We start from the raw sequence: 26,393 nt of genomic DNA, 5'->3' as shown, positions 1-26,393 counted from the left end.
ATACCCTTCTAATTATAAATAAATCATATTGAATCCTGTAAAATACCAATTGCTTCACTGAATTTCTAAATCTCAATCTTCTAGAGGGTATTTGTGATTGCTTATTAAAATAACTTATTGACTTATTCTAATATAGATAAACAGTTTATATCGATGTGAAACCGATAATAAGAAGTTATTAACAAAATAATATAAAGAAGATTACCACAAAAGAAAATACAACACAACCCTTTTTTCCTTTTTCACTTATTTCAGAATATTCCAAACAAATTTGATGATTCACAATAAATACATCATCACAAACTCTAATTTGTCGAATTTTTATTCATATTTTTATAACTTTTTAATAATATACATGTTATTTTTTTTGGTTTACCCTTCTCATCCCGAAAAGGATAAGGAGGGTCAACTTATCCTAAAATGTGTTCTGAACCCATAACCATCTCATTTTTTGAAGGCAAAACACAACTCATTTTAAAAATACTCGTGACTATAGAGGTTCAAATGCGATGACTTTGATGGTCGTTCTAGGATTAGTCGACTCATATAACGGGTTAGATATCCAAGTTAATAAAAAAAAAAACACAACTCATTTTGTGTGTGATACCAATTGAGTTGGGACATATATATGCACCATCATCAAAACCAAAACCAAATGCAACCCCCAAAACACATGATTAATAGAAACCAAGAACTAAAAACATACATCCATGAGTAGCATTGAGCATCACATCTATATGCCTGCCTGCTTTTATTACACCAAAAACACACACTTCAACCCACATAAACAATAACAAAAACCCTACTGCATGCATGCTTATCTATATAACATAACATCATCCTACCATGCCATGCCATACCATACCATATACCATGCCATGGCATGGCATGCATCACTCGTTCCTCATCTAGGTGCACATGCATGGATTGCACATGCATGGACTACACATGCATCCTTCTTTCTCAGCTCCCGCAGCTCCATCATTCCCACTGCATCCACCACCACCCACCATCATCAAAACCCTTTATCCATTTTTCTAATTCATTACAACATTTCCGTTTTTATTTCATTTTCCAATTTCAATTTCAATTTCAATTTCAATTTCAATTTTGTAGCAAAATTGGATGAAATTTACCTCTGCTTGCTGGGTGCAACGCCGAGAATAAGCGTATCAGGAGTGGTGTTCTTCTCACCGGAGCTCATGTCTGGGTACATCTTGCACCTGCAACCAACAAACATCTCTCTGTTAACCATTAACTAACAACTCCACCATCAAATTCTGTAATCAATGGAGATTAGCTCAATACAGAGATACAGATCACAAAATCTCGAAACTCCAGCATCAATCCCCTCACCAATCGTTCGTTTTAGTTTCAACGGATCCGTAATATGAACTATTCATTAGCAATACAGATCACAACTTTCGAGAAACCGATTCTAAAATCGGAAAAGGAAACCACGATCTACTCCGATTCAACACAAATTAACACAGAAAAAGGGGGAAAAACAAATAATCAAATCAAATCAAACACAAATCAGCTAGTAACAAGGAACATGTACCCCTTACAGCTACTCCCGCACTTGCAACCAGCTCCACATCCACAGTTTCCACCACAGCAAGACGACGACATTTTTGCTTGAAAGAGATGGAAATTGAATCAAAAACTTGGTTATGGGAAGTATCAAAAAGTCTCTGTTGAAGGAGTAATTGTATCTGGAAGTAGCTCCTGTGCACTCCATTCTATATGGCTATTTATAAGCAACAGCCTGCAAGTGTGGACACGCGTATCACCATATACAGAAGAGATTTGGACGATAATGGCGGGGATGGTTATCGATATACTGGGTCCCCATCTAGATCCATATCTTGTATTCGGTTACCCGATTATGCTATTTTTGTAAGTACTGGCTGGTCTCGTTTTGGGGGATCCGGTTTTGGTGGATGGATCCAAATAGTTCGGATATGAAAAATATTAAATTTGAATTTTGTCAGGTGATGACGCTGCTTGTTTTGGGATCCACGTGTCTCTACCATCTGACATGTTCCACCACCCGCCTCATGGTGCCAATACCGGTTAAAAATAGGAATTTTGTTTTACTAAACGTATACATTTCTATTTTATTTTGTTTAAAATAAATATTTATTTTAATTAAATATACATATATATTCTAATGTCGGTTAATAATATCTAGGGTCGGTTCTAAGATTTTTGATGTCCCATGTGAGAATAATAAAAAATGGCGTTAAGACTGTTTTTTAAGCCAATGAAACAATGAAACATTCGATTCTTTAAAGAGTTTGGAACTTAGTCAAGTTAAGCGTCTCATCCTCATACTGATTTTTATTACTTATAATAAAAAAATATAGGGGGGGGGGGGATAAAAACCAAAACCCGAATAGAAAATATAGAATGATAAAAATATAAATCCTGGATTAAGATCGTGATTCATTTTTTTTCCAGTTTTCCTTTTTCCAAATTGAAATTAGCAAAATAGAAACTTTATTTCAAATTTATGAAACTTAAAAAAGATAAGGAAAACTATAATTAGTTTTTAGTTAATATGGTAAGTTACATCTAAATTACTGTCATAATAAACAAAAAGTAAAACTCAAAAAGTTATAGGTCTAACGACTAAAGTCTAAGAGCCTATTTGTTAACAGCTTAATGGGATTAACAACTTATTCGCTCAACTATGCATGATTGTTTCGTAATAGCTTATTGATATAGAAAGTGACTTATCCAATAAGTTCTTAAATGAAGCTTTATATAGAAAGCCAAATTTCTTTTCTAAACATGACCCTCCCAACTAAAAAAACGCTTCTTACATCTATGAAAACTCTCTCAAACAAAAACTTTTTCAACTTACACAAACAAATTATTCCATACAAACAACGTTATCCATATAGAACTTAACAAAAAAACCCATCAAACGACCTCTAAATCTAATGCGGTAATGTCAAACCTCAAAGTAAACAAAAGTCAAAAGAACAATGATAAATTATAAAATTCATAACTTACTGTGCACCGCAAAGAACATGTGCTCAATAATTAATATAATATTACAATATGATGTTAATATTGTGCAGCGTACTCCAGCTATGTTGATACAATGATGTGCTCATATGCATTGTAAATTTAAATTCTGAGATATTTCAATATGCAAGAGGAAAACTCATTATCAAAATGACAAAAGCCTCTTAGCCTATAGCCTAGTAGGTCAGTAACCCACACGATCACACATGACACAACTTTATGATAATCAGTTAGAAATTTAGATTTTTTTTGGAAAAAGATTTAAAGATTCATAAAATCATAATATGACTCATACAACAACTCGATAAGTTCAATCAACAATAGAAATCAGTCATTCGAGATTTTCATCTTTGATTTCTTGAATCTAATTTCACAACCGTTAATCGGCTAGAAATGAAACTCAATTCCTTGAAAATCGAAATAGTCGAACTTTGAATAATAATAGAAATTAGATTGAGTTGTTGGAATGATGACGTCAATCTATTCACAATGTGCATTCAAGTATCCATCACTACTAGGCCTTTGACCTGTTTTTATAGTTAAAGCTGAATTGTCCAATTTCCAAATTATTAAACCCAAAATTAGTAATAGATGACAACTTGATGACTCTTTAGGATTTGATGTCCTGTGCGGCTGCACGGGCTCCACATGGCCAAGGTCAGACCTGATAGCATCACTTAAGCATCCTTATGTGAAGGGATGTTGATCTTTTTGCTAATTCTTTAAATGAAGAATCAAAAGTCAAAATCTCAAAAAAAAAAAAAAAAAAAAACTTACATTTAACTTCAATAACTTTTACATCTTGAAGAATTCAACATTAAGTATATTACTAAAATATTCAATACATTTAATATAAAATATTTTTCTCTAGTAAATATTTCAACTACTTTTATAGGTAGGAATAATAAAGTTGTACCATTTCTCTCCTTTGAACCCCAAAAATAACATAAAATCCCCAAAAACTCCAAGGTCCCATTTGGTTTATAGAAATGAAATGTATTTGAAGGAATTTGAATTTCAAATACATTTCAATCCTATGTTTGGTTTGTTATATTGTCTGGATTTGAAATCCTACAAACATATGATTTTGAAATTCTTAGGGGTACTCGGAATTTCATGTGATTTTGTAGAATTGCATGAAATAAGGTTTTAAAAAATGTTAAAAACATTTTATTTTATAATAATCGATTAATAAAAATGTAATTTAATTTTTTTATAATTATTTATAACTTTTTGTATAAATTATTTATAAATAATGTAATCCAATTTCATTTCAAATCCTACAAACCAAACACACCAATGATTTCAAATCCATTTCAATCCAAATCCCTCCATGAAATATGAAACCCCCCAAAACAATTTTGCAAACAACACATGTTTTTATGCACATAACACCTGGGGAACTTAGAGGAAAGCCGATATCGGCATAAATTTTAAATTACCATATNATAACTTTTTGTATAAATTATTTATAAATAATGTAATCCAATTTCATTTCAAATCCTACAAACCAAACACACCAATGATTTCAAATCCATTTCAACCCCCCCCTCCCCATGAAATTTGAATCTCTCAAAAACAATTTTGCAAACAACACATGTTTTTATGCACATAACACCTGGGGAACTTAGAGGAAAGCCGATATCGGCATAAATTTTAAATTACCATATATAATTAAATAAAGTTTATAATAAATTAAAAAAAATTAAACGTTATAATTGACTACTTCATAAAATTTAATTTATAGGACCATTGATCCTATTTAAAGGCATTGCAATAAGTTTATAAGACATTTTTAGATGTCATAACATGTTTTTAGAACATTTTATAAAAAAAACGCCGTATTAACTCATTTAAGGACACTATTTACAGAAGTGTCCTATAAAAACAAATGTATTATAAAAAGATGGGTTTATATAACACTTATCAAAATTGTTCTATAAAATAGTTAATGTGACGTTTTGTATTAAAAGTGACTCAAATTTTTGTTAAGATTTCCAAAAACGTCTTATAAACTAATTAAATCATCCTTAGATAAAACATTTTAACTTTTGGTTCTATAAATTAAGTTTTATAAAACTGTCTATTAAAACGCTATAAAACTGTCTATTAAAACGCTTAAGAATTGTTAACGTCCTAAATTTTATTGTAGGGGTATTTGATAGGGTTTTCAAAAATCATAGGAACGATTGGTGTAACTTACTAGATGTAGAGTTTAAAATGAAAATTAAATTCAAAAATATTATTTTTGTTATAGGATAAGTGTGCTATCGTAAAAAAAACGTGACAATAAAGATATATATAAACTTTAGACTTATTTATGGAGTAACTCTCCCTTTAGTATTTAGGGGGTGTTTAGGTTTGCTTATAAAAATAACTTATTGACTTATTTCGGTATGACATCGGTAATAAGTACTTTTGAGTGTTTTGATAAACAACTTATACCGGTGTCAAACCGATAATGAGGAGTTTTTGAAGAAGTTAAACTCTTCTAACTTATAATAAGTTGATAAAGACTTTTATAGAAAAATATAAGTTGTTTTAAATAAGCAATCCCAAACACCCCTTTATTATTATCTTTATGTAATCATCCCTATTTAAGGGTTTATGATTAACGGGAATTTACAGTTTCTCGGTTCTCTATATGTATATATTATTCTATAACATGTTATCAGCAGGTATACTCAATCAATTGATTTATTATCGGCACAATCCAAGTCATAATTTCTACATTTTCTGCTCTAAATACTGTCAACGAATCTAGTTATGTTACTTTTGGTTGATAACTGCCATCTTGTTTTGATATAGCAACTTATATTTTCAGCCATAGATTTAATATGAATCGCGATTCATGTGAATATAAATTCAACTTTGTTCTGCTTGTTTGTTTTAAGACCCAGTACTTAATAGATGGTAATTAGGACATTGGTTACGCACACCAATTTACACACATCTGCTTGGGTTATGCCATCTTACATGCAGTTTTACTTATTTGTTTTAAACTCACTACTAGCCAACCATTCACATGCATACTAATTGGTAACTGGATATAAGCTTGATATTTTACATTTACGCATATTTAGTTGTGTAGTATGTGTCAATAACATACCAAAATGGGTCGTCGAAAACGATTAAGTATAACATTGGATATGAAAATTCGCAACAATTAATTGGCTAACTAGAATCTTTGACGATTGATCATTTTTACTGTAAGATTTGCGATCATCAATTTGATGAGATAGTATTCTCATAGTTATGGGGAGATAGGAAAAAGGATTTTCCAATGAATGACAAGAATTGTCATGAAATGTTCGCACTTTGTCTCATTATGATCCTCAAACTTTACAATGTAAAGTTGAAGTGAAACAATCAGATCGGATACCTGATGCATTTAATAATATTCCAAAAGTGACAATATCACACATACCCAACTGCAAATATACTTGTAAGGTTAAAAGCCCCCAAATAGGGGCACAACACCGCTGGAAAATGCGTTGCAACCACAAATAGTGGAGGTGCGATTGAGGTCGTAGCTCCCAAACAAAAATGGGAAAGTACTTGGTTCGACAGATACTCATCTAAAGGAAGAGAAGAGTAAGACACAAACAATTATCATTAATACATAAACCTCCAACAAGATTGTCTGTAATTATAGCTACGTCCATGAATTATTACTGGAGAACGCTCCAAAGTTAATATTGATTCTAGAGGTTAAAGAAATCTTAAATGAATTATGAGAGTACGTATGAGTCGGTAGACAGATCATACATACTTATTGATGATATATTCGCACATAACGTTGCTCATGAGATGACAGAACACGATGACATCGAACCATGATCAGTTATAGAATGTTAAAAAAAATCAGATTGGCCTAAATGAAAGGAAACAATCGAGAAAGAGTTATATTATCGGACAAATGAATGGGTATCTGGTCCGGTAGTGCTAACCCACCAAATGTAAAGCTTGTAGGACGTAGATGAATATCTGTCAAAAAGCGTAATGAGAATAGGTAAGTCCTAATGTATAAAAAATATAAACAATAGAGTCAATAAGTCTTCTCGTACTTATCATTAATTATCCTTTTTATGTAATTCTCTCTCTTTAAGAATTTATAATTAATAAGAGAGTACTGTTTCTATACCTGCATCGTTCTATAACAACTTTAATTTTGGACACATTTAATCATTGATAGTGAGTTGTGGATAATATCATATCTCCTGGTGCTTATCATATCCACTTCCCTCTTCATTAATATTAAATATATTCTCATTCTTTTACTAATATATATATATATATATGGAAAAACTGATTAGTTTGTGGTAACTGTGAGATTCAATCTTAACCACAAATCAACAGATAAATTAGGAAATTAGTAATTATAGTAGTTTGAGTTAAAATTATAATTAGAGAGCATTTTATAAATTTTTAAAGAACTCATCTCTCCTCTCTCCTCTCTCATCTCTCCGACCTCCAATCTCCGGCCTCCGGTGAACATTAATCCGGCAGGTACCAAGTAATCACAAAGATACACAATGTGATACTCATAGTGATATACTGTGATACCAACTCAAACCTTAAAAACAAAGATACACAATGTGATACCCCATTGTAATACACAATGTGATACCCATTGTGATATACTGTGATACCGATTTCACCGGAGGCCAGAGATTGGAGGTCGGAGAGAGGAGAGAAGAGAGAAGAGAGAGAAAAGATGAGTTTTTAAAAAATACCTAATATGCCTTCTAATTATATTTTTTTTAACTCAAACTAACATAATTATTAATTTCCTAATTTATCCGTTGATTTGTGGTTGAGATTGAACCTCACAGTTACCACAAACTATTCAGTTCTCATTTGATTAGGCCCCTATATATGGGTTTAATCAAATGAAAACTAATTAATTTGTGGTAATTGTAAGGTTCAATATAAGCCAATCATTTATTATATTAATTGTATTACCTTAATTAAGAAAAAGGGTATAATAGTAATTTTATTAATATTTTTCTTAACGGTTATCAATTAAAGAGATTGATACTGTTTCATTATTAATCAAATAAATTATGGAAGTTTCTTTCTATGAAGTTAAATTGAGAAAATAAATATATAATTCTTTATTGTTCAAACTTATTGGGTATTGCAGTGGTAACATAGTGGTATCACAGTTGTATTCATCAATCATATTTGGCATCATAGTGAGTATCACAATGTATGTTTGTCGTTATACGAAGTGTATCACAATATATTTTTGTTGTTTTACGAAGTGTAACACAATATATCAGGTAATGTTTTCTTTACCAAGTGTATCACACTKTGTTTTTTCGTTATTTTATGAAGCATATCACAGTGTGCATCATGATGTGTTGATATGGTGTTCGTTGGAAAGAGTAGGTGTTTGACGGAGAGAGTTGAGAGGAGAGAGAAGAGAGGAGGAGGAGAGAAAAAAAAATCTAGAATGACTAAAATGCCTTTAATTAATATTTTAATTTAAAATTACCAAAATTATTAATTTACTAATTTAACCATTGATTTATGTTTGAGATTGGATCTTACGGTTACCACAAACTAATCAGTTCTTCTTTGAATGGACCCTATATATATATATATAGAGAGAGAGAGAGAGAGAGAGAGATGAGTTATTATACAACCCCTTACATATGTACATCCAATACAACTCAATATCAACCGTCCATTTAATTTGATGAATATGTAATTTCATAAAAGTTTTGATTGTTTCCTAATATAAAGTATTGATCATAATTAACGAACTTTATTCATCTTCCATAAATATTTAAATCATAATAAATGAACTCTCATCATTTCTATAAATATTTCAATTTATTAGGTTGTATTGGTTGTACAAATGTGATGAGTTGCATTTGAAACAAACTCTCTCTCTCTCTATATATATATATATATACATATATATATATATATATATATAAGTAAAATATGATAAGAAAATTAACTCTTATTATTTCTAGTTGTTAAGGGGTGTTTAGGATTACTTATTTGAAACAACATAGTTTTTTTTTACAAGAGTGTTTATCAACTTATTATAAGTTAGTAAGATTTAACTTCTTTAAAAACTCCTTATTACCGGCTTGGCACCAGTATAAAATGTTTATCCAAACACTCAAAAGTGCTTATTACCGGTGTCACACCGAAATAAGTCAATAAGTTGTTTTTATAAGCAATCCCCCAAACACCCTCTTAATATACATGAACATCTTGAGCTTTCACAACTATTTCAAATAAATTATTCACGTTAATTGTTGTAGTGAGATAAATGAAAGAATGTTTGATTGAAAGATGCTATGCTTGATGTTTAGAAGTTGGGATGGTTGATTTTCAGTGTCTATACGACAATAGTCAAAAACGAATTGAGATATCGTATTGAAAGTCTCCTAGGCATACACAACTTGGAAACACTCCTTGGATGTCACGTGGAAAGTCACTTACCATGACAGAAGGCAAAATTGAGTTCGACGAGTCAATTGAACTCACCCTTTAGGGAAAACGACTTGGAAGTCACCTCTGAAGTTGCTTATGCCCGCTGTCGAGTGCAACAAAAGTAATTTAGTTAATATAGTTCGAGTTAAGTTGATATTAGTGTTCCATATCATATTTGAATACTTAATATGTATGTTTTAACATGTATATGTGCTACTTCAAATAAGATTACCAACCTATATGATCAGGGAGAGTTTCATGCAATTTTCAAATCAGGATACATGCCTACATATGGAGGCATTTTTTTGGCTCACTCGGGGGGGGGGGGGGGGAGGGGCTGGGATCGAACTCGTGACCTTTCTTGTATTTGCGCAAAGTTGCTCCGCTCCTTTGCTAACTGAGCTACGCCAGAGGCGGGACACTGATATTATTGGAGCTGTTTGTGCTCAAGGGAAAAACGAAGGCTGCCAATGTAACTCAGGGAAAGATAAAGGCCGACAATGGCAAGGAGATAAAGAAGGTCAAGATGTGTGGTAGACGTTACTATTTATGTTCTTTTACTTGTATTGTGGAGGTTGAAGAGTCTTACCCGATAAGTGAGAATGACGACTCTTACTCAGGTAAGCGCTTACCCCCCAGTAAATTGTTGCATTCGATATGTTTTAATGTACTAAAATCTTACGCATCAAAATAAATCATAGTGTTGACTCCTATCGGTAAGTGCTTACAAGATAAGCAATTGGGTAAACGACCTCTTAGTCTTTATTAATTTGATGACATATATTATTTTGTTCATAAAAATAAAATGTTTGACTCAATATCTAATTTAATTTAAGATTTTTTTATGAGAATTAATATTCTAAAACATCTTTAGTAGGACTAGTAGTGTACATGCATTGTGTATCTCGATTCTCAAGCGAGCTTCATCCTATTCTAGTATCCTTCGGCTCTCTAGATTTTATTTTTAGGGTTTGAATTGTGAGAGCGAGAGTGTCTTTAACTGATTATCAGTTTTACGGAGCATCGTGCAGTATAACTATAATAGGATTCAATACTTATGTATTTGAACGCATTGATTACTGGGTGTTATCAATTCGTTTTATGTGCCACTCTCTGGACTCTGGAGATGCCTCGCTCTATCGATCCCACGATCAGAGTGGTAAATCGCATGTCCTGAGGGGTCAGGAGTGGAGTTGAGATTATAAATTAGGGCAGATAAAATAATCAATAAAAAAGTACGGTATCATAATAAACTTTTTCAGACAAAGGATTCTAAATAAGTTTGATGTTATCCTCATCCTATTTAACTTATAGTACAAATACAATGGTATATAGAGACAGGTTCAAATGAGAACCATACATAATTTTCAAAGACATGAGAACCATCTATTTTATGTATTATTCATGATATATAACCTTGAATAATCATACATATCTATCATGACATTTATCATGAATATCTATTCCAACATTTATCAAGAATGCTATATGTAATAAGCTGTTCCACGGTTCTTATTTGAACTTACTCGTAATACATAATATGCTTAGTATTTCTAAGATTTATATACTCAATTACTCACAAAGTCACATTTTTTTGGAACTGGACTTATACGTATCGATATGCTAAATATTTTCAAGATTAAATACTTAGTTCTGGTCTGGCCTAACCTAATTGTTATTTGGTCTTTATTATCGCATTACTGTATTTTGGACGATATATTCTAGTGAGGTTGGCTGGGCTGGGCTGGGCTGGGCTGGGCTTACTATGGGATGATGGATGGTACCTGAAGTTAGGGGTTGTTTGGCAGTTGTTGAATGGTTTTGTGTAGAATCATTAAGTGGCCAAAATGATTAAAAGACTTCTCATGATATAATGCAAAATGAAATATAATTATTTGGTAGTTGTTTACAATGAAATTAAGGCTCTTAATGGTTAAGGGAGGCCAATGATACAAAATCATTCAGAAGCTTTTAGAACCATTAAGAGACAAACTTTTTTTTTGCCAAACAAGATTCACCTCTTAATGATTCAGAGGTTGCCTCTTAATAGAACTATTAAGAGGTAAACAAACAACCCTTTAAACTGTAAAAACTTTTTATTCATTCATAGCTATCTCTTTAACACATTTCTAACAGATTTTCTAAAATAGATATAATGAAGGTTTTTTTTACTCTAACAAATCCCTCATGAGTTTCTCGTTTTTTAAAATGTAATAAAAAAAATGCAGAAATCTCCAAATTTAAAAGAATCTTTAAAAGTGAATGATAGTAAAGAACAGAAATATTATTCCATTAATTTCGATTTTCACCAATTAAATCACATACATATTTGGAATATATTAAATAATTTCTTAATATAATTTAATTTAAAATATATATAGAAAGTAGTAAAGATATTATTAGCTTTTAGGTTAAAAGAAATTATAAACAACAATCAATTAAATATATCATGTAATTTTTGCTATCTTATAAACAAGATTTATCAAAAGTCTTAAAAATAATTTTTAATGTACAAAGTATTATACATTTATACACAAAGTCTTAAAAGTCTTAATAACAACTCATAATACATTAAGTACTACTATTTTATGCATTCAGTCATAAAATCTCTTAATCTACAGTTAAAATAACATATAGTACAAGTTACCAATGCACAATATTACATTTTCTTTTCATGTTTCCAAGATACTTTTGACACTTTTCATTCATGTCTTCATCCTCTTATACCTCTATGTCTTCTCCCCATCCCCAATGTGAGATTCAAACTGATATTCACCATGAGTTATTAACAGTTTTCTCATTCATCTCTCATTCAATTGCTCTAGAACTCTCGGTCTCGCTCTCGATCTCGATCTCTTGATTCTTTACGCTTGGTGTAAATCGAACATATTTGTGAAATCATTTAAATATTTTGAATTTTAAATATATTGGTTTTTAAACTGTCATATAATTTTTTCCTTCGATAGACTCTAACTGGAATCATAACTCTTATTTATTCAAATTGTATTAATATATAAAGATCACGTGTAACTTATATTATCATTAAATCATCTTTAATAAAACCGTGAAACTTTAAAATTGTTAAAATTCATGACTTTCACTACATTACACGAATACACAACTAGTAATTATTGATTGAGAAATAAATAAAATTAAAGGAAAAAAAGAAAGAATATACCAGTTGTGAGAAAATGGAGTCTGAATCAGTATCTACAAAATCCAGTGGTTTGAAACGCCTTTCACCTCACTCCCATTCTCCTCTCTCTCTCTCTCTCTTTCTCTATCTGGTTCGAATTTGAAGCCTCTTTCTCAATCGGTCATCAATGGCTGCCACTAGAATCATGGTGTCAGCAAGCAACATTGGCACATCCTCGTCTTTACTCTTCAAAACCGCTGTCTCTCCATCCTTCAAACCTCAGTGTTTAAGCTTTTGCTTCAATAACAACACCAGATTAGTTTCCAAGAAGAGGGCTTTCACTTGTTCGGCTCTTTACAAGCCTGAAATCCAGATCAAGGAGGAAGGACAGCCCGAAACCCTAGATTACAGAGTTTTTTTCGTGGATAATTCTGGCAAAAAGGTTTGATTCATCCCTCGTTCGGATTTCTGTGTTTTTTCGGTTATGCTGTAGGGTTTTGATTATTTTTTATTGGATACATTTATTAGGCACTGATTATTTGTTTGCAAAAGGTTAACAATGTGATTATTTGAATATCCTGCGTGTTCTCTTTAGTATTGTTACGCAAATGGTGTAGCAGATGACTGATTGGATGAGGTTATATGATTGGAGTTTTCGTATTGAAAAGTGGGTTTGATTTAGGGTTTACATGGAAGTCTGAAATGAAAATAATTCTGACAGTTACATACTCAATCAATTGAAAAAAAGAGGTCAAATGGACTAATTTGAGGCTTTAAATTTGAGTTCAGTTCTTTCAACTTTCCAAGATTACTACATTAGGATAATGTAACTCTTTTTTTTTTCTTTTTTTTGATTAACCTAGATATCCAACGAGCCGACTAATCCCAGGGAGGGCGACCACCTGCTTTGCAAATAGCCCGAGTCACCGCATTTGAACCTCCGTGGCCACCAGGGGATTTTTATTCCTCCTTGGATTTGAACCTGGACCTCCTGGTATTTTTGACCTTTGGAGTCAAACTCAAACCAATCAGGCACCACCCTTGTGGTTGATAATGTAACTCTTGCATTTCATACTAAAATGAAATGTAATTAAGGAATCTTTAGATTACCACATTTGATTTCGGATCATATAAATATGAGCCAAGATTTTGACCCTTTTCTAGTATGTGCTTTAGTTCGATTGCAGCTAGCGCGCTTCTCTCAATAGCTGCATACAACTCTCCAGAACATAGAAAAGCAGGATTATTCCCATGATCAAAGAAAAATGTTTCTTTAATTATGCTTGGTTGTGAATAAGATATGTTAATGGCGCTTATTCTGTAGGGATGATAATGTGACTTGGGTTGTTTCAGGTTTCACCTTGGCATGATATACCATTGCACGTGGGCGATGGAGCATTCAATTTTATTGTTGAAATTCCTAAAGAATCGAGTGCGAAAATGGAGGTTGCTACTGATGAGATATTCACCCCCATTAAGCAGGATACAAAGAAAGGGAAACTTAGATACTACCCGTAAGCCATTCTGTTTTCTTGATGGTTCTGTCGTCCACCATTTGTTGACTGTTGTTGCTTATGCTCTTGTTTGGGTATTATTTTATGCTGTTTTTAATCACATGGCTAAGAATGCTACTAGAACTTTAGAGGAAGGGATCTAACATTTTTAATTTACCACTTTTTACTTTTAGTTCTCATTTTACATTTCGAAGGACTTAATTTTTGCTTCTTTTGTATGTAATTTACTAGTGGCAAGCATTGAGAAACCAATCAATAAGGTTAGTTTTTTATGATGGGAAGGCCGTGGGCCATGTCATCTATTCATGGATACAACCTTTTGAATGACACAGAGTAGAGCGGTTGTTTCCATGAAGACATTCGGTTTGCGAAAAAAGTGTGAAAAATAAAGCTTGCCCCTGAAATTTGAACAATTTGAAAAAAGGGAGTATTTTTACTTCTCCCTCTGTCCCACAAAAGTTGCAATAGTTTCAAACTTTCTATGTTTTGGTGTCCCTTGTCGATTGTCACACTTCTTTCTTGGGGCTACTTTCAAGCAAACATTACAAGCATGTCCATTGTCATCATTACAAAATGTCTGATTGCACTTAACAATCCATTTGGTCGTGCTGCTATGATGTAACGTGCAGTCGTCCCGAGGCATTTTAGGGCTTTCTAATCCTACAGTCCTTCTCCCAACACTTTTTTTTTTACTGAAATTATTTGCTTGGTCAAACGCATCAATTTAATAGGACCCGTAATCGTGTCTTGGTTTCACCTCACTCATTTAAATGGGACCCACCAATGAAAATGTTAAATGATCCAAATTGAATAGAGCTGGTTATTTAACATTAGCCTTAAATCTCCTCATTTGGGCTCCCATGCACTTGCAAGATCTGAAGCATGTTTATTTAGTTAACTTACCTTGTTATCTTTCGTCTTTGGAGCTAGTAGAGATAATTAATTAACATCCAACTTCCAAATTCTTGATCACATATGATCGGTATCCCTGTCATCATGCCACTTTTTGCTTTTCAGCGTTCTTGTTGATTCCAAAAATCTTGGCCCCATTGTTTCCCAGGTACAATATCAACTGGAATTACGGATTGCTTCCACAAACATGGGAAGATCCATCACTTGCAAACCCTGAGGTTGATGGAGCATTTGGAGACAATGACCCAGGTAACTTTGAATCACATTCAGCAATTTCTGTTTTCTAATTTATGTTAATTGATGGCATGACAGATTTTGGTTGGCTCCACTCTCGATCCATCCACAGAAAATAAATTAAAAACAAGATATAGATCTAATATGGCAGCTTCATTTACTTGGTCTTTTATGTGATATGCGCAGTTGATGTTGTTGAAATTGGGGAAAGTCGTGGGAATGTGGGCCAACTTGTGAAGGTCAAACCCTTAGGTTGTTTAGCTATGATTGATGAAGGAGAACTTGACTGGAAAATTGTTGCGATTTCATTGGATGATCCAAAGGCTTCACTTGTTAATGACGTTGATGATGTTGAGAAGCATTTTCCGGTATGTTGTTATCCAACTAATCATGGGCATAATTGTGTAGATACAGAGAGAAACTTCTACTTGATACTTGTTCTACAGAAAGAGTCCACATTCCACTTTCGAATAATCTTTAACTTCCAAAGGTAAAAACGACAGTTTTAGTTGTTGGACTAACCCATCAATTTTCTTTAGGGCACTCTTACTGCAATCAGAGACTGGTTCAGGGACTACAAGATCCCTGATGGCAAACCTGCCAACAAATTTGGTCTTGGCAACAAAGCAGCGAATAAGGTATGCATTTTACGACTCGGGTACCTGCAAAATTGTTGAAAATCTTTCATATAGTTAGGGGGTATTTAGGTAAAATTGGTTGGTAGTATATTAACTGGAGCAGGTCATGTAAATAAGTTTTCAATTAGGAGCGTGACCTTTAAAAAGAAAAATAAGTCGACAACTCAAATGATCTGTTATTTGAATGATGAATTTACTTTGAAACGAATGACAGGATTACGCTCTGAAGGTGATAACCGAGACAAACGAGTCATGGGCTAAGCTTGTCAAGAGATCAACCCCAGCTGGGGAGCTTTCACTTGTCTAGATGCAGATTCTTAAAGATATTGTTAGAGTGACTTTTGATGAAATTTTCGACATCATGTGTGTCGTAACGGCGACTTGATTTTTTTTCGTACTCGGTGATTTATGATAAAATCATAATATAAATCGATTCAATCATAAATTTGATTTGATATGAATTCAAGAGCTATTTGCATTTTTCATACATGACAACTTTGAACAGTTGGAAGCAAGAAAGGATCTTGCTGGATGTCTACACATTTGGCACCTTTTTTCCCGAGCTACAATGCTCGACTTGTACATCGTGCTATGAAAGTTGTACGTCATGCTGTGAAAGTAATCTGCATTTGGTTATTTCGGTTCTGAAGAACCAGCTATGTCCAAAAATAATTAAAGACTCGATGAAGTTGTCAAGATCATGGTTCGCTAGAAGCATCAGTCGTTTTGGCTGTCGTGTTTGACTTCTCAGTATTGATTTCTGGATCCTCGTCATCTTCATCATATCTATCGGGAGCACGAAGAAAAACACCTGCACAAAAGGAAGGTGCCAAAGACGTGCGTTTAGTTACAAGAAGTGCCAGTTTGAATCATTTTTTGAGTGGCAACTGGTTCACGCACGGGGACTGGACTAGACAAATGAGAGTGAGCTACAAACGAGAGTGAGCTGCAAACGAGAGTGAGGTAGGCGGGTGAAAGGTGTTACAGGGGTTTAATTTGACATGGGTCATTTCAGTAATTTATCAATCTTATTCCATCTTCTTGATTTTTGATCCACTTATTTTTTGTGTCACTCAGTCCCGTCCTGTCGATTCTAATGTCCTGCTAAACATGGAAGAACAAGTTTTTGTTCTTGGAAGGTGATGTTTGAGTATTCAACCAGAAAGAATGAAAAATCAAAGCAGATGGTAACCATACCTATAAACCATATTCCAGCTGCCAAAAACAGTACTGAACTCAAGATCAAAGCAGTTTTTCTCCAGTTCTTGAGTTTGTCCTGTATTACATGTAAAGACATGAGTTAGTGTCAGCGTCTTATCAGGAACACGAGCCATGGTCTTTACGGAAACAACCGCTCCATTTTTTGAAATAAATGACAGGTACTTTTTAGTAGAATATACTGTTCCAGATCACTTTTTCTGTGTAAATAGTTATAAAATCATAACCACCGGCAAGTGTTGGACTAAACTCTTTATTAATTCTTCATCATTACAGAAGAGAAAGAACCTGCATAATGCCAACAAGTGGAGATGACGGCACATCTCCAAAGATATGAATTGACACAGTAGACATAGCCATAGACAACGGTCGCAATCTTGGTTTAACAGAATGGATAGACACAAAATTTACAGGACCCTGCGTATAAACCAAACAAACCCAGTAAATCTCATACCGTAGTGAAAGGTATAAACCAAACAAACTCAGTAAATCTCATACTTTAGTGAAAGGTATAAACCAAAAAAGTCCAGTAAATCCCATACAGTAGGGTCTGGCATGCAGTGAAAAAGTAGGTAATGTTTTATCTATGAGCACCTAAAATTCAGATATAGACTATATATTTTATGTAAATTGATGCTCCTTCTGTAGCTGCAAATATGAATCCTTCCCAAAAGAGTGTTACTTCAAGATGAGTTAAGACTACAATATGACATGATCAAGCAACAGCCAACATGTACATCGACAAAGAGCTACCTGAGTGGCAAAAACGAGTATCTCCCCAATTAGAAATAGAACTATGAAAATGTTCATGTCCTTGAAGCAAAAGGCACTAAAGCAAAATACAGCTCCGAGAAACGTTGCTGCGGAAAGAAGCTGCAGAGTATAAACAGATTCAATCAATACAAAACACAAAATTAAAACATCCTTATAATCTATTCTAAATCAAATAGGACCAATTTATCACAAAATACAACTAAATGAAAACCAATGGTCAAACTTCCCATTCCTACACATTTCCGGTGAACTAAGCAATATTTTCCACCCCAAACACACCTGATGTACCCACTGCTCAATGTACGGTTAAGCAAGAACTATGTTACATAAACATATTAATGGATTTGGGAAAGCTCGCTTTAGAAAAAAGCATTTCTCTTCCCGTATGCTTTCTAGCCTGCCCCTTTCTTGAGCTGTCATTTCAATTCAAGCAATACTTTTTTTATATATCCTTTAAGCCGTATTTGCATTTCTCTCATATAGTTAACAAATTCCTTGTGCTATCTTAAGATTCTGCCTCATCCAAGAAGGTGGTATGCTTTTGCATGTGGAAATTTTGTTTTTTGAGAAAATGAGACTTGGCATCTGGTTGATCTTCTAGGAAGGATTGTGTGCATGTGTGTGTGTGAGAGAGAGGGAGATTATGAGAGAGAGATTACTATTCCTGAACAGTATGATACTGGAAGTATCCATAATTTTCAAAGAAATTGTGTACCTTAAAAGCATTGGGGATTGTGGAATTAAGATGATCCAGGACAAAACCTCCTCCTAACGTCCCCACGATTCCACCGACGATTGTGATTGCTCCAAACAACATGTCGGCATCGCTCTACAAAAGATGAAAGTCTCGGATGGAATTTGATCAGCTTAAATTTTTTAACTACTCATTTTTTATCTGAACTTTTACTCTCACTTGCAACACACAATCAGCATCCAACATAGGGTCAAATGCGCTTACCATATTATATATGCTATAACCAGCCTTTGGTCCCCAGTATGAATAAGCACCTATGACAAAATTGTATGCCATGTAGCCTACAAAAACCATCCAAAAGCAGACGATTAGCATTACACTTAGTAAGGTTGCAAAACTATCACAACTAGGATGTGTTACATCAGCATTTCTCTGCAAGTTTCTCTAGAAAAGATTGTGTAAAATAAGTACCTAAAACATTCACTACATATATCTTCTCATGCAGAAGCACGTTGACATCACGGAAAAAGTTAGATAACCTGCAACAAAAAGAAGTGGTTGTGTGTATGTTTAAAATGGTGAAATCCTCAATTAGATATCATTGGTTTTATAGAAAGCCAACTTTTTATATGGTCTTTATTCAAGAACACACCCAGTAGAGTTCTCTGACTTATTATCAGTGACCTTTTCATTCGAAGACCCTGAGACATCTTTATCGTGTGAAAAACCTGCATAAATACAAACTATGAGCCAAAAGTTGTACGTTCCTGTTATCTACCAAAAACAAAATCCATCTAAAAAGGGTCTATCCTAAGTATGAAAACAACAGATAAAGCTAACTAAACTAAGACCTAAATAGACCTGCATTATCTTATTTTTACAAGATCCTCTTCTTTCCAGCACTACGAATGATTTTTACGACCTCACATGAGAGAATATGTATCATCAAATTGCCAAGCAGAAAGTAGCAAATTTGTTAACAGCATAATGCCAACTTGTTCAATTGTACCTTTGAGTTCCACAGGTTTCATTACAAAGCACAAGATAACAAATGGCACCATCATAATTGCCTCACCAAAAAATGCTTGGCGCCAACCGACAGCATCTCCAACCTGAAAACAGATATAAGAAACACAAGCCGCTAGTATGGCCTTATGACATATGCATAAATAAAAATAGTAGATAAAGCAAAACTCAGGTAAAGATATAGTCACTTGCCAGTCCACCATAAACGTAGCCAAGGGCAACCCCCGAAGGTATACACATGTAAAATATTCCCAGCCATGCTGATCTCTGTAATGAAAAAATAAATACAAATTTAGCTATTGAGATATAAATAAGGCAAATTTGTAGGCGGTCTTAGCCTCTTAGGTCAACTTATCAAATTAAAGAGCTTGAAGTGATATCAGTAAATTAAGATGTTAAAGCTTGAGCATATAAGGATCTCCAAGATGTGATATAGTAGCCAATTGGGCTTTAAACTAATTGTGATGCCTCAGGTTCAATTCCTCCCATCTCCCTTAGAACCAACAAGGTTAAAATTTAGAACACTATAATTGAGTAGAGAATTAAAAAAGAAAACAGAACAAATCAGGTAAGGAGAAGACTAAAAATGAGCACTTTACTTGCTCATTCACTTTAACTTGTAATAAGGTCATACAAGTTAAACGAATTTGATCATAGCAGCCAAAATCTTGTAAGATATATGTTTAGAGGTTGAATCATAATTAGGTTAGAATTAGGTTTCATATGTCCACTGCACAAGCCATTATCTGTCTGTTCCATCCTGTTTTCAGTTCTCCATTTCAAGTTATTTGGTTTTCTCTGCATTTTCTGTTGTGAAAAAATCCATCAATGGTTTGGTTATCAAGTTGGGAATTACTGATATCCATTCTCCAACTCAAGGAGTGTTGGGAGATTTAATTTGGGTTTCTTATGTTCATCTGTTCAGGACCATAGGCCCACCTACTGTACTATTCAGGGTTACTCTCAGAAATGAACACTATCCTGGACCGGAGCACAAAGTACATTAATGGACAATGTCCACAAAAATCTTGGAAACATTCAGCACATATGAACGTGGGGGTAATTAGGCAGCAAGACAGGAACCTGAGATACTGGAGCATTATCATCAATGAATGGAGCTGCAAGACTTATGAAAGAAGCTTCACCAACACCAACTAGCCTGCAAATACCAAAGAGAGAAGTAGCATGTCATGCTGAAAGTGAGGAGGCTCAAAAACCTACTAAAAATGAGATAAGTAGCATGTTATGACACGTTTAGGTGTTTGAATCAGTTTCCTCACATTCGGCAGCCTGTGATCGTCCAAAAACCAATTGAAAACCCACAACCGACCGCAGCTGAAGTCCAAACTGACAACCCAACTGCTATAAGCCTAAAGGGATTGATGCTGCTCATTGAACAAGCACCGAAAATACACTGAATCAGGACAAGAACATTGCTTTATTACAAAGCGAACAATATCTCTTACAAACAAGTAACAGAAGATGCGGGTCTGTTGCATTTCAATAAATAAAAATTATATCGAAGTATACCCATCCCAGAATCCTATTTATAAAAAACAAATGGAAATTGGCCTCAAAAACTTAATTTATACTTGACAATAAAATTGTTAGGTTTTCTGAAGCATAAAGTATTTATTCTAACAAGTGCTCCAGGTTCAAATTTAATGTTCAAATTTTATTTTAACAATAAAATTGTTAGGTTTTCATGTAAGATTTGTACTAGGAGCAACATGTCAATGCATATCTTCCAAACTGACATCTGCAATACCTTTGGTGCTCCAAAGTCACCCTGATGTCTTCACGAAAGGCCTTTGGTCTAGCGATATTTGGGCCTTTTGGCCTTCTAGGAGGTAAGGTGTTAAATCCTCACCAAAGATGAGGGGGGCGGGGGAGTTTATTTGTTGCATTTGCCGTATAAATATTATATACTTCCAAAAAGTTGTACAATAGTCGACGATTTTAGTCTATGAACCTACAACTTAAGTGGCAAGCATTGATGTAGCAGGAGATTAATGATGGATCACACATATTACCTCTTGGCCAAGGATGCAAATATTGGAGATGCCAGAAGAAGTCCAACCATAAAAGCAGAAGATAGAATACCATCCTTAGCATTGTTCAAATTAAAATCACCCCTGCAAACCAAGGAAGGTTATAGGATTACCTAAAAAATGATTAAACTAATGGAAATTAGTTCTCGATATCAATTTCTCTTCAAGTACCCAACACGCACCATCAGAGATCACTTTGCACCGCACTTGAAATGAACTGATGCTTTCAATTGTGATTTCTAGAAAAATTACTTAACGAATTATAGTCATGCAAGTGTTTTTATGCTTTTCTTGTTGGTGGTCAAAAGTCCAAGAAGATTTGAGATATTATATTTAGTTCATAATTAGCTCTTTTTTTCTGTATTCAGTGCCAAAAAAAGTCAATAGACAAGTAGATGAAGCACAGAAAAGTGAAAAAGCAATAGTAACCTGAGAGTTTTAAGGATAAGATAACAGGTATATTTCCATGAAATGAATCTAAAAGTGAAAAATAACTTACTGAATTCCTGTACCATGTGAGCATACTCCATTTGGAGTGCAACTTCCTGGAACCCCATTTACACCGGTACTCGCTATTGCTCCTCGATCCAAATAAGTTATCAAGTTGATCACACAGAATAACAAAAGCAACCTGAGAATATACAGTCAATTACCCTCACAACTTCAGCTCATACTTATAACTGACATCAAATCTGCCAAAACATTATAACACATACACCTAAACTCGACACAAGAAACCAATATATTTTAACTCATTCCTTTTTCAACTTTATGTGATAAACATGGTTAAGAAGAAAATTTGGAGTTCTGGAGATTTTCTGCAAGATAGAACATGCTTTAAAGGATATGATTTGATACCAAAGGGTGATTCCCAAAACTGGGAGACTAGGCAAGGCTAAGAGACTAAGATCGATAAGAAAGTAGGAAGAATATGCTGGTTTTTAAAGCCATCTGTTGGATGTTACCACTCAGCTATTGTAGGTGTGTTTGAAAAGGAAGAAGCCTCACCCATCCAGCCCAACAACCCAAGAGAGTAACTGGCCCTTTGGTGGCAGACTTTTTTCATCAAACACCTCCTATGCAACAGCTCCTCAAAGCCGGTTAAGCTTAATGCAGATGAATATTAGGGGATGAAATCAATATCAAATCCGGCATTAATGATTGATTTATCCTGCAAATTTACTCTAAATTCTTCTTCCTTATGTACATCAATTTAATTGCCACTCCACAATTGGCTCCTGCGATCAGTGACATATATAATCGCCTAAAAAAATACTAGATACCCACTACGAAACGTTTAAGTACGATCAAACCTCAATAAATGCAAATTGTACCCAAGAATCCCATTGTATTTCAACCAAAAGAACACAAAGAGATCAAAGATCTGCCGATTCCTACATTTCTAGCTGGGTATTCTCTTCTCGAACAATCAAACAACAAAGAAAACAACCATAAAATGACTACCTCTTAGGGGTGAACCAAGATGTTTCAGACTCCAATGAATCAGTTGAATCTTTGTCAATGGCAACATCAACTGAATGATTCTTTTCCTCACTTTTTACCTGATTATTGGATCCTTCCTCTGCAACATCCATATCATGTAATGCCTGTGATTCTAGACAGAAGTTTTTTAGTGGAGGTCTGCTCCGGAAGAAACTGCCAAACTGTTTTCTTGTTCAAGAACAAATCCATCGCACCCTTTTTGTTATACTGCCAACAGGTGTCACATTTCCATCTCAATTTGCTAAATTTCTTTTTTCCCCCTTTTTGTGTTATGGCGTTCTTAGGGGTGTTCCGCGACTCTCTGGCTCAAACTTCCTATTTGAAAGTTTCAAGCATTTGCAATTTCTATCCTCATGTTTTCAATTTTGACAATTATTACCCCCAAACTATGATTTGTATGCAATTTTTACACATATGTAATTATTCATGTTACCATAAGTGATTTCTAAAAATACCTTGTGTCCATCATTTTTAAAATTAATCAAACAAAAATTAGGTTATAGAAAAATAGATTCTACAGAAATTCTTTACAGAGTTTGCGCTATCTCTAAAACACTCACCATGCAGGCTCCATAACCATCGTGGGAGAGGTATGAATCATTTCACTGAGTATCTGTCCGTGTGTCCACACCCTCCCAAACTGACTTGACGAGGAATCCATTCTCGCCCATGTAAATAAGGAACGAGATTAATACAGAGGTTAAACGAGCAGCCCACACCGACATGTCAAGATCAAAATTAGAAAGGTAGATCATTTCCGTAACCAGCAGCCTACTTTGCCAAGAGGTGGCAGGAGCACAACGACCTAGCTCAAACAGCCGCATTGTCATCATCTCACTTCCTCTTTATGACAGAAAAGGAGAAACATACTTGCCCCATTAGYATGCATATAACGGAGCAACCAGCCCCCAGACTTTCTCTCGTCCAAAGCATGAGTGGACGGTCGATTCTCTAAAAGAGGATTTGTGGATAATCCAAAGTCTCGATAGTTAGCTCTGAAGAAAGGAAGGATCCCAAAGAATCGATCTTTCTTTTAGTTGCACCGTCTTAACACAAGTTGGGGATGAACACAAGATTATGTTATAGAAACTCCACTTCTTGTGAAACTCAAATGACCACTTAACCATCTTATACCCGAGCTCTTGCTTTCCTTGTGTTCTTCACTCAAAAGTCCTCTGACATAAGTCCTAGTCGTTGTGCTACGGTCAATGAGTTGATTCATGAATTGGTAGACTATTCACTAACTTTCGGAATAGTGTATTCATTGTTTTTGTAAAATTTACATTCTTAACATTTGATGTTCATATCGTATCTAAATTATATTCATGTGGCGTTTATTCATTGTTGTCTTAAGTCAATTGCAAAACAGTTTGAAGCTTCAAGATCTCTAAGTGGTCAGAATGATTAAGAGTCTCATGATATAGTGCAAAATAAAATATAATTGTTTGATAATTGTTTACAATGAAATTAGAGCGCTGAATGGTTAAGGGAAACACATGATACAAAATCATTCAGAGGGTTTTAGATACATTAAGAGGCAGATTTTTTTTTYKYCAAACAAGATTTACCTCTTAACGGTTCAGAAACTGCTTCTTAATGTAATTATTAAGAGGTAAACAAGCAACCCCTAAGCATAGCTCAATGATGTTCTTCAATTGGCAAATGTACAGGGACCTATTTGAGATAGAAGTAAAAGTACAGGGACCAAATATCCAGTATCGAGAAAAGCTATTCCCTTCATACCACTGTAAACGGTGGGACCTCAAGAAAAAGCGCGCGAATTATATTCCTCAAATAGAGCCCACCTACGCATTTTAAGTCCAATCGCCACCGTCCACCACCGACGAATGTCAAATCACGACAGCTGTCTCCGGTGCCATCGCCCCATTGACCACTCCGCAGCGCCTATATTTTCGCCGGCGGCGAGCAGGTATGACGTTAGCATAACTTGTCGATCATGAGCAACTTACGTTGGATAATCGTTCACTGTAGCTAGGGTTTTTCAACCTATATCCTTCGCAATTCTCATCGAAAAACAAATTTCCCCCTCTTTTAGAGCGTATAGTTTGAAGAACCACTCCTCTTAGTTCTTGCTCCATGGATCAATACTCTATTATAGATGCAAGGTTCCGGTGAGAATTTCATGGACAGATTCAGATCCAGTTAGGCAATGCTACGGGTGCAAGATTAAAATGAAAATTTTAACCTAAAGTAAGATCTTCATTTTATAAAGTTGTTCACCGATGATCTCAAGTTTGCCCACCGTGAAACGAATTGCTGCAAAAGTTCAACAGCCCAATAGTAGTTCATCTGTTAATTCGGGTTTAATGAAACTTGATTCGATTTACTTGAAATGTTATTTGCATAATTCGGTTTTCAGACAGTTTGGATTTGGAGATTCCAAAAACTGCTACCCCTCTCAAGTGTCATAAAATTTAGAGATGGTATGCTGATTGATGTGAGTTTGACTTTAAAAGTAGCTTGACTATAAAAGTTAAAAGTATTTGGAGGGCTTATGTTCAAATCCAAATAGGAATAAAAATCTTTTTGTGGATACAGAGGTTCAAATATGGTGACTCCGGATTATCTGTAAAGTAAGCGGTCGTTCTAGGATTAATAGACTAGCATAACGGGGTTGGATATTCAAGTTAATAAAAAAATTAAGGATGGTAAAAGGGTTGGAGGTAAAAATTTGTTTTGTCAAATGTAAAGTTTTAGAAAAATATTTTAAATGTGATGACATTAAACATCGTCTTCTTTTTATAAATCAATCACATGTAATACTATCCAATTGTTGGGTCAAGTCGTTCATACACCACCAGATTCCGATATGATATAAATCAGATTGATTAATAAAAAAAATGAAGGAACCTCCAACACCTTAATCTAAGAGTTAACTTCAAAAGCGGTTATTTGGTTCAGATAAATGAATGAAAATAACAAGGGAATGAATTTTCAATACCCCAATTTAACCAGGAACGACAATTTCGACTTCTGAAGGAATGAAACCATTATATTATACTAGAAGCGTACTCGCGCAATGCAACGAGATACATCGTGATTTTAATTTTTCATTTTATTCTTTATCTCAGTCGATGTTATAATATGACTTTATGTAATTTTGAGAAAACGATGATGTTTTTATTTTTGAATAAAATATATGTTTGAAGATATCATAAAAATTTGACAAAAATATATCGA

The 26,393-nt window shown here is 34.2% G+C and overlaps 3 protein-coding genes across 3 annotated transcripts; 1 reads left to right on the top strand and 2 right to left on the bottom strand.

Moving 5' to 3' along the window:
- Positions 1 to 656: 656 nt before the first annotated feature.
- LOC112500847 (metallothionein-like protein type 2) lies at positions 657 to 1,729 on the bottom strand. Its single transcript, XM_025104442.1, has 3 exons — positions 1,562 to 1,729; positions 1,137 to 1,223; positions 657 to 990 (listed from the first exon to the last, which is right to left on the bottom strand). Exons 1-3 carry the CDS (start codon positions 1,630 to 1,632, stop codon positions 909 to 911), a joined length of 240 nt encoding a protein of 79 aa, XP_024960210.1. The 5' UTR covers positions 1,633 to 1,729; the 3' UTR covers positions 657 to 908.
- Positions 1,730 to 12,701: 10,972 nt separating this feature from the next.
- LOC112500406 (soluble inorganic pyrophosphatase 6, chloroplastic-like) lies at positions 12,702 to 16,398 on the top strand. The gene is made up of 6 exons (XM_025103901.1): positions 12,702 to 13,070; positions 13,982 to 14,142; positions 15,203 to 15,303; positions 15,475 to 15,656; positions 15,828 to 15,926; positions 16,141 to 16,398. The coding sequence occupies exons 1-6, from the start codon at positions 12,816 to 12,818 to the stop codon at positions 16,231 to 16,233; spliced, it is 891 nt and encodes a 296-aa protein (XP_024959669.1). The 5' UTR covers positions 12,702 to 12,815; the 3' UTR covers positions 16,234 to 16,398.
- A 226-nt stretch (positions 16,399 to 16,624) lies between these two features.
- On the bottom strand, positions 16,625 to 23,284 carry LOC112500555 (probable sphingolipid transporter spinster homolog 2). Its single transcript, XM_025104059.1, has 14 exons — positions 23,154 to 23,284; positions 22,189 to 22,320; positions 21,672 to 21,773; positions 20,919 to 21,023; positions 20,722 to 20,797; positions 19,831 to 19,905; positions 19,556 to 19,724; positions 19,084 to 19,158; positions 18,877 to 18,953; positions 18,634 to 18,747; positions 17,898 to 18,017; positions 17,433 to 17,561; positions 17,124 to 17,202; positions 16,625 to 16,737 (listed from the first exon to the last, which is right to left on the bottom strand). The coding sequence occupies exons 1-14, from the start codon at positions 23,282 to 23,284 to the stop codon at positions 16,625 to 16,627; spliced, it is 1,497 nt and encodes a 498-aa protein (XP_024959827.1).
- Between the last annotated feature and the right edge of the window lie 3,109 nt (positions 23,285 to 26,393).

Source organism: Cynara cardunculus, assembly GCF_001531365.2.
Source record: "Cynara cardunculus var. scolymus isolate 2C chromosome LG 17, CcrdV1, whole genome shotgun sequence".
Lineage (NCBI taxonomy): Eukaryota > Viridiplantae > Streptophyta > Magnoliopsida > Asterales > Asteraceae > Cynara > Cynara cardunculus.
Note: the sequence above shows the minus strand (reverse complement) of the source record. Positions and strands in the feature narration are given on the sequence as shown.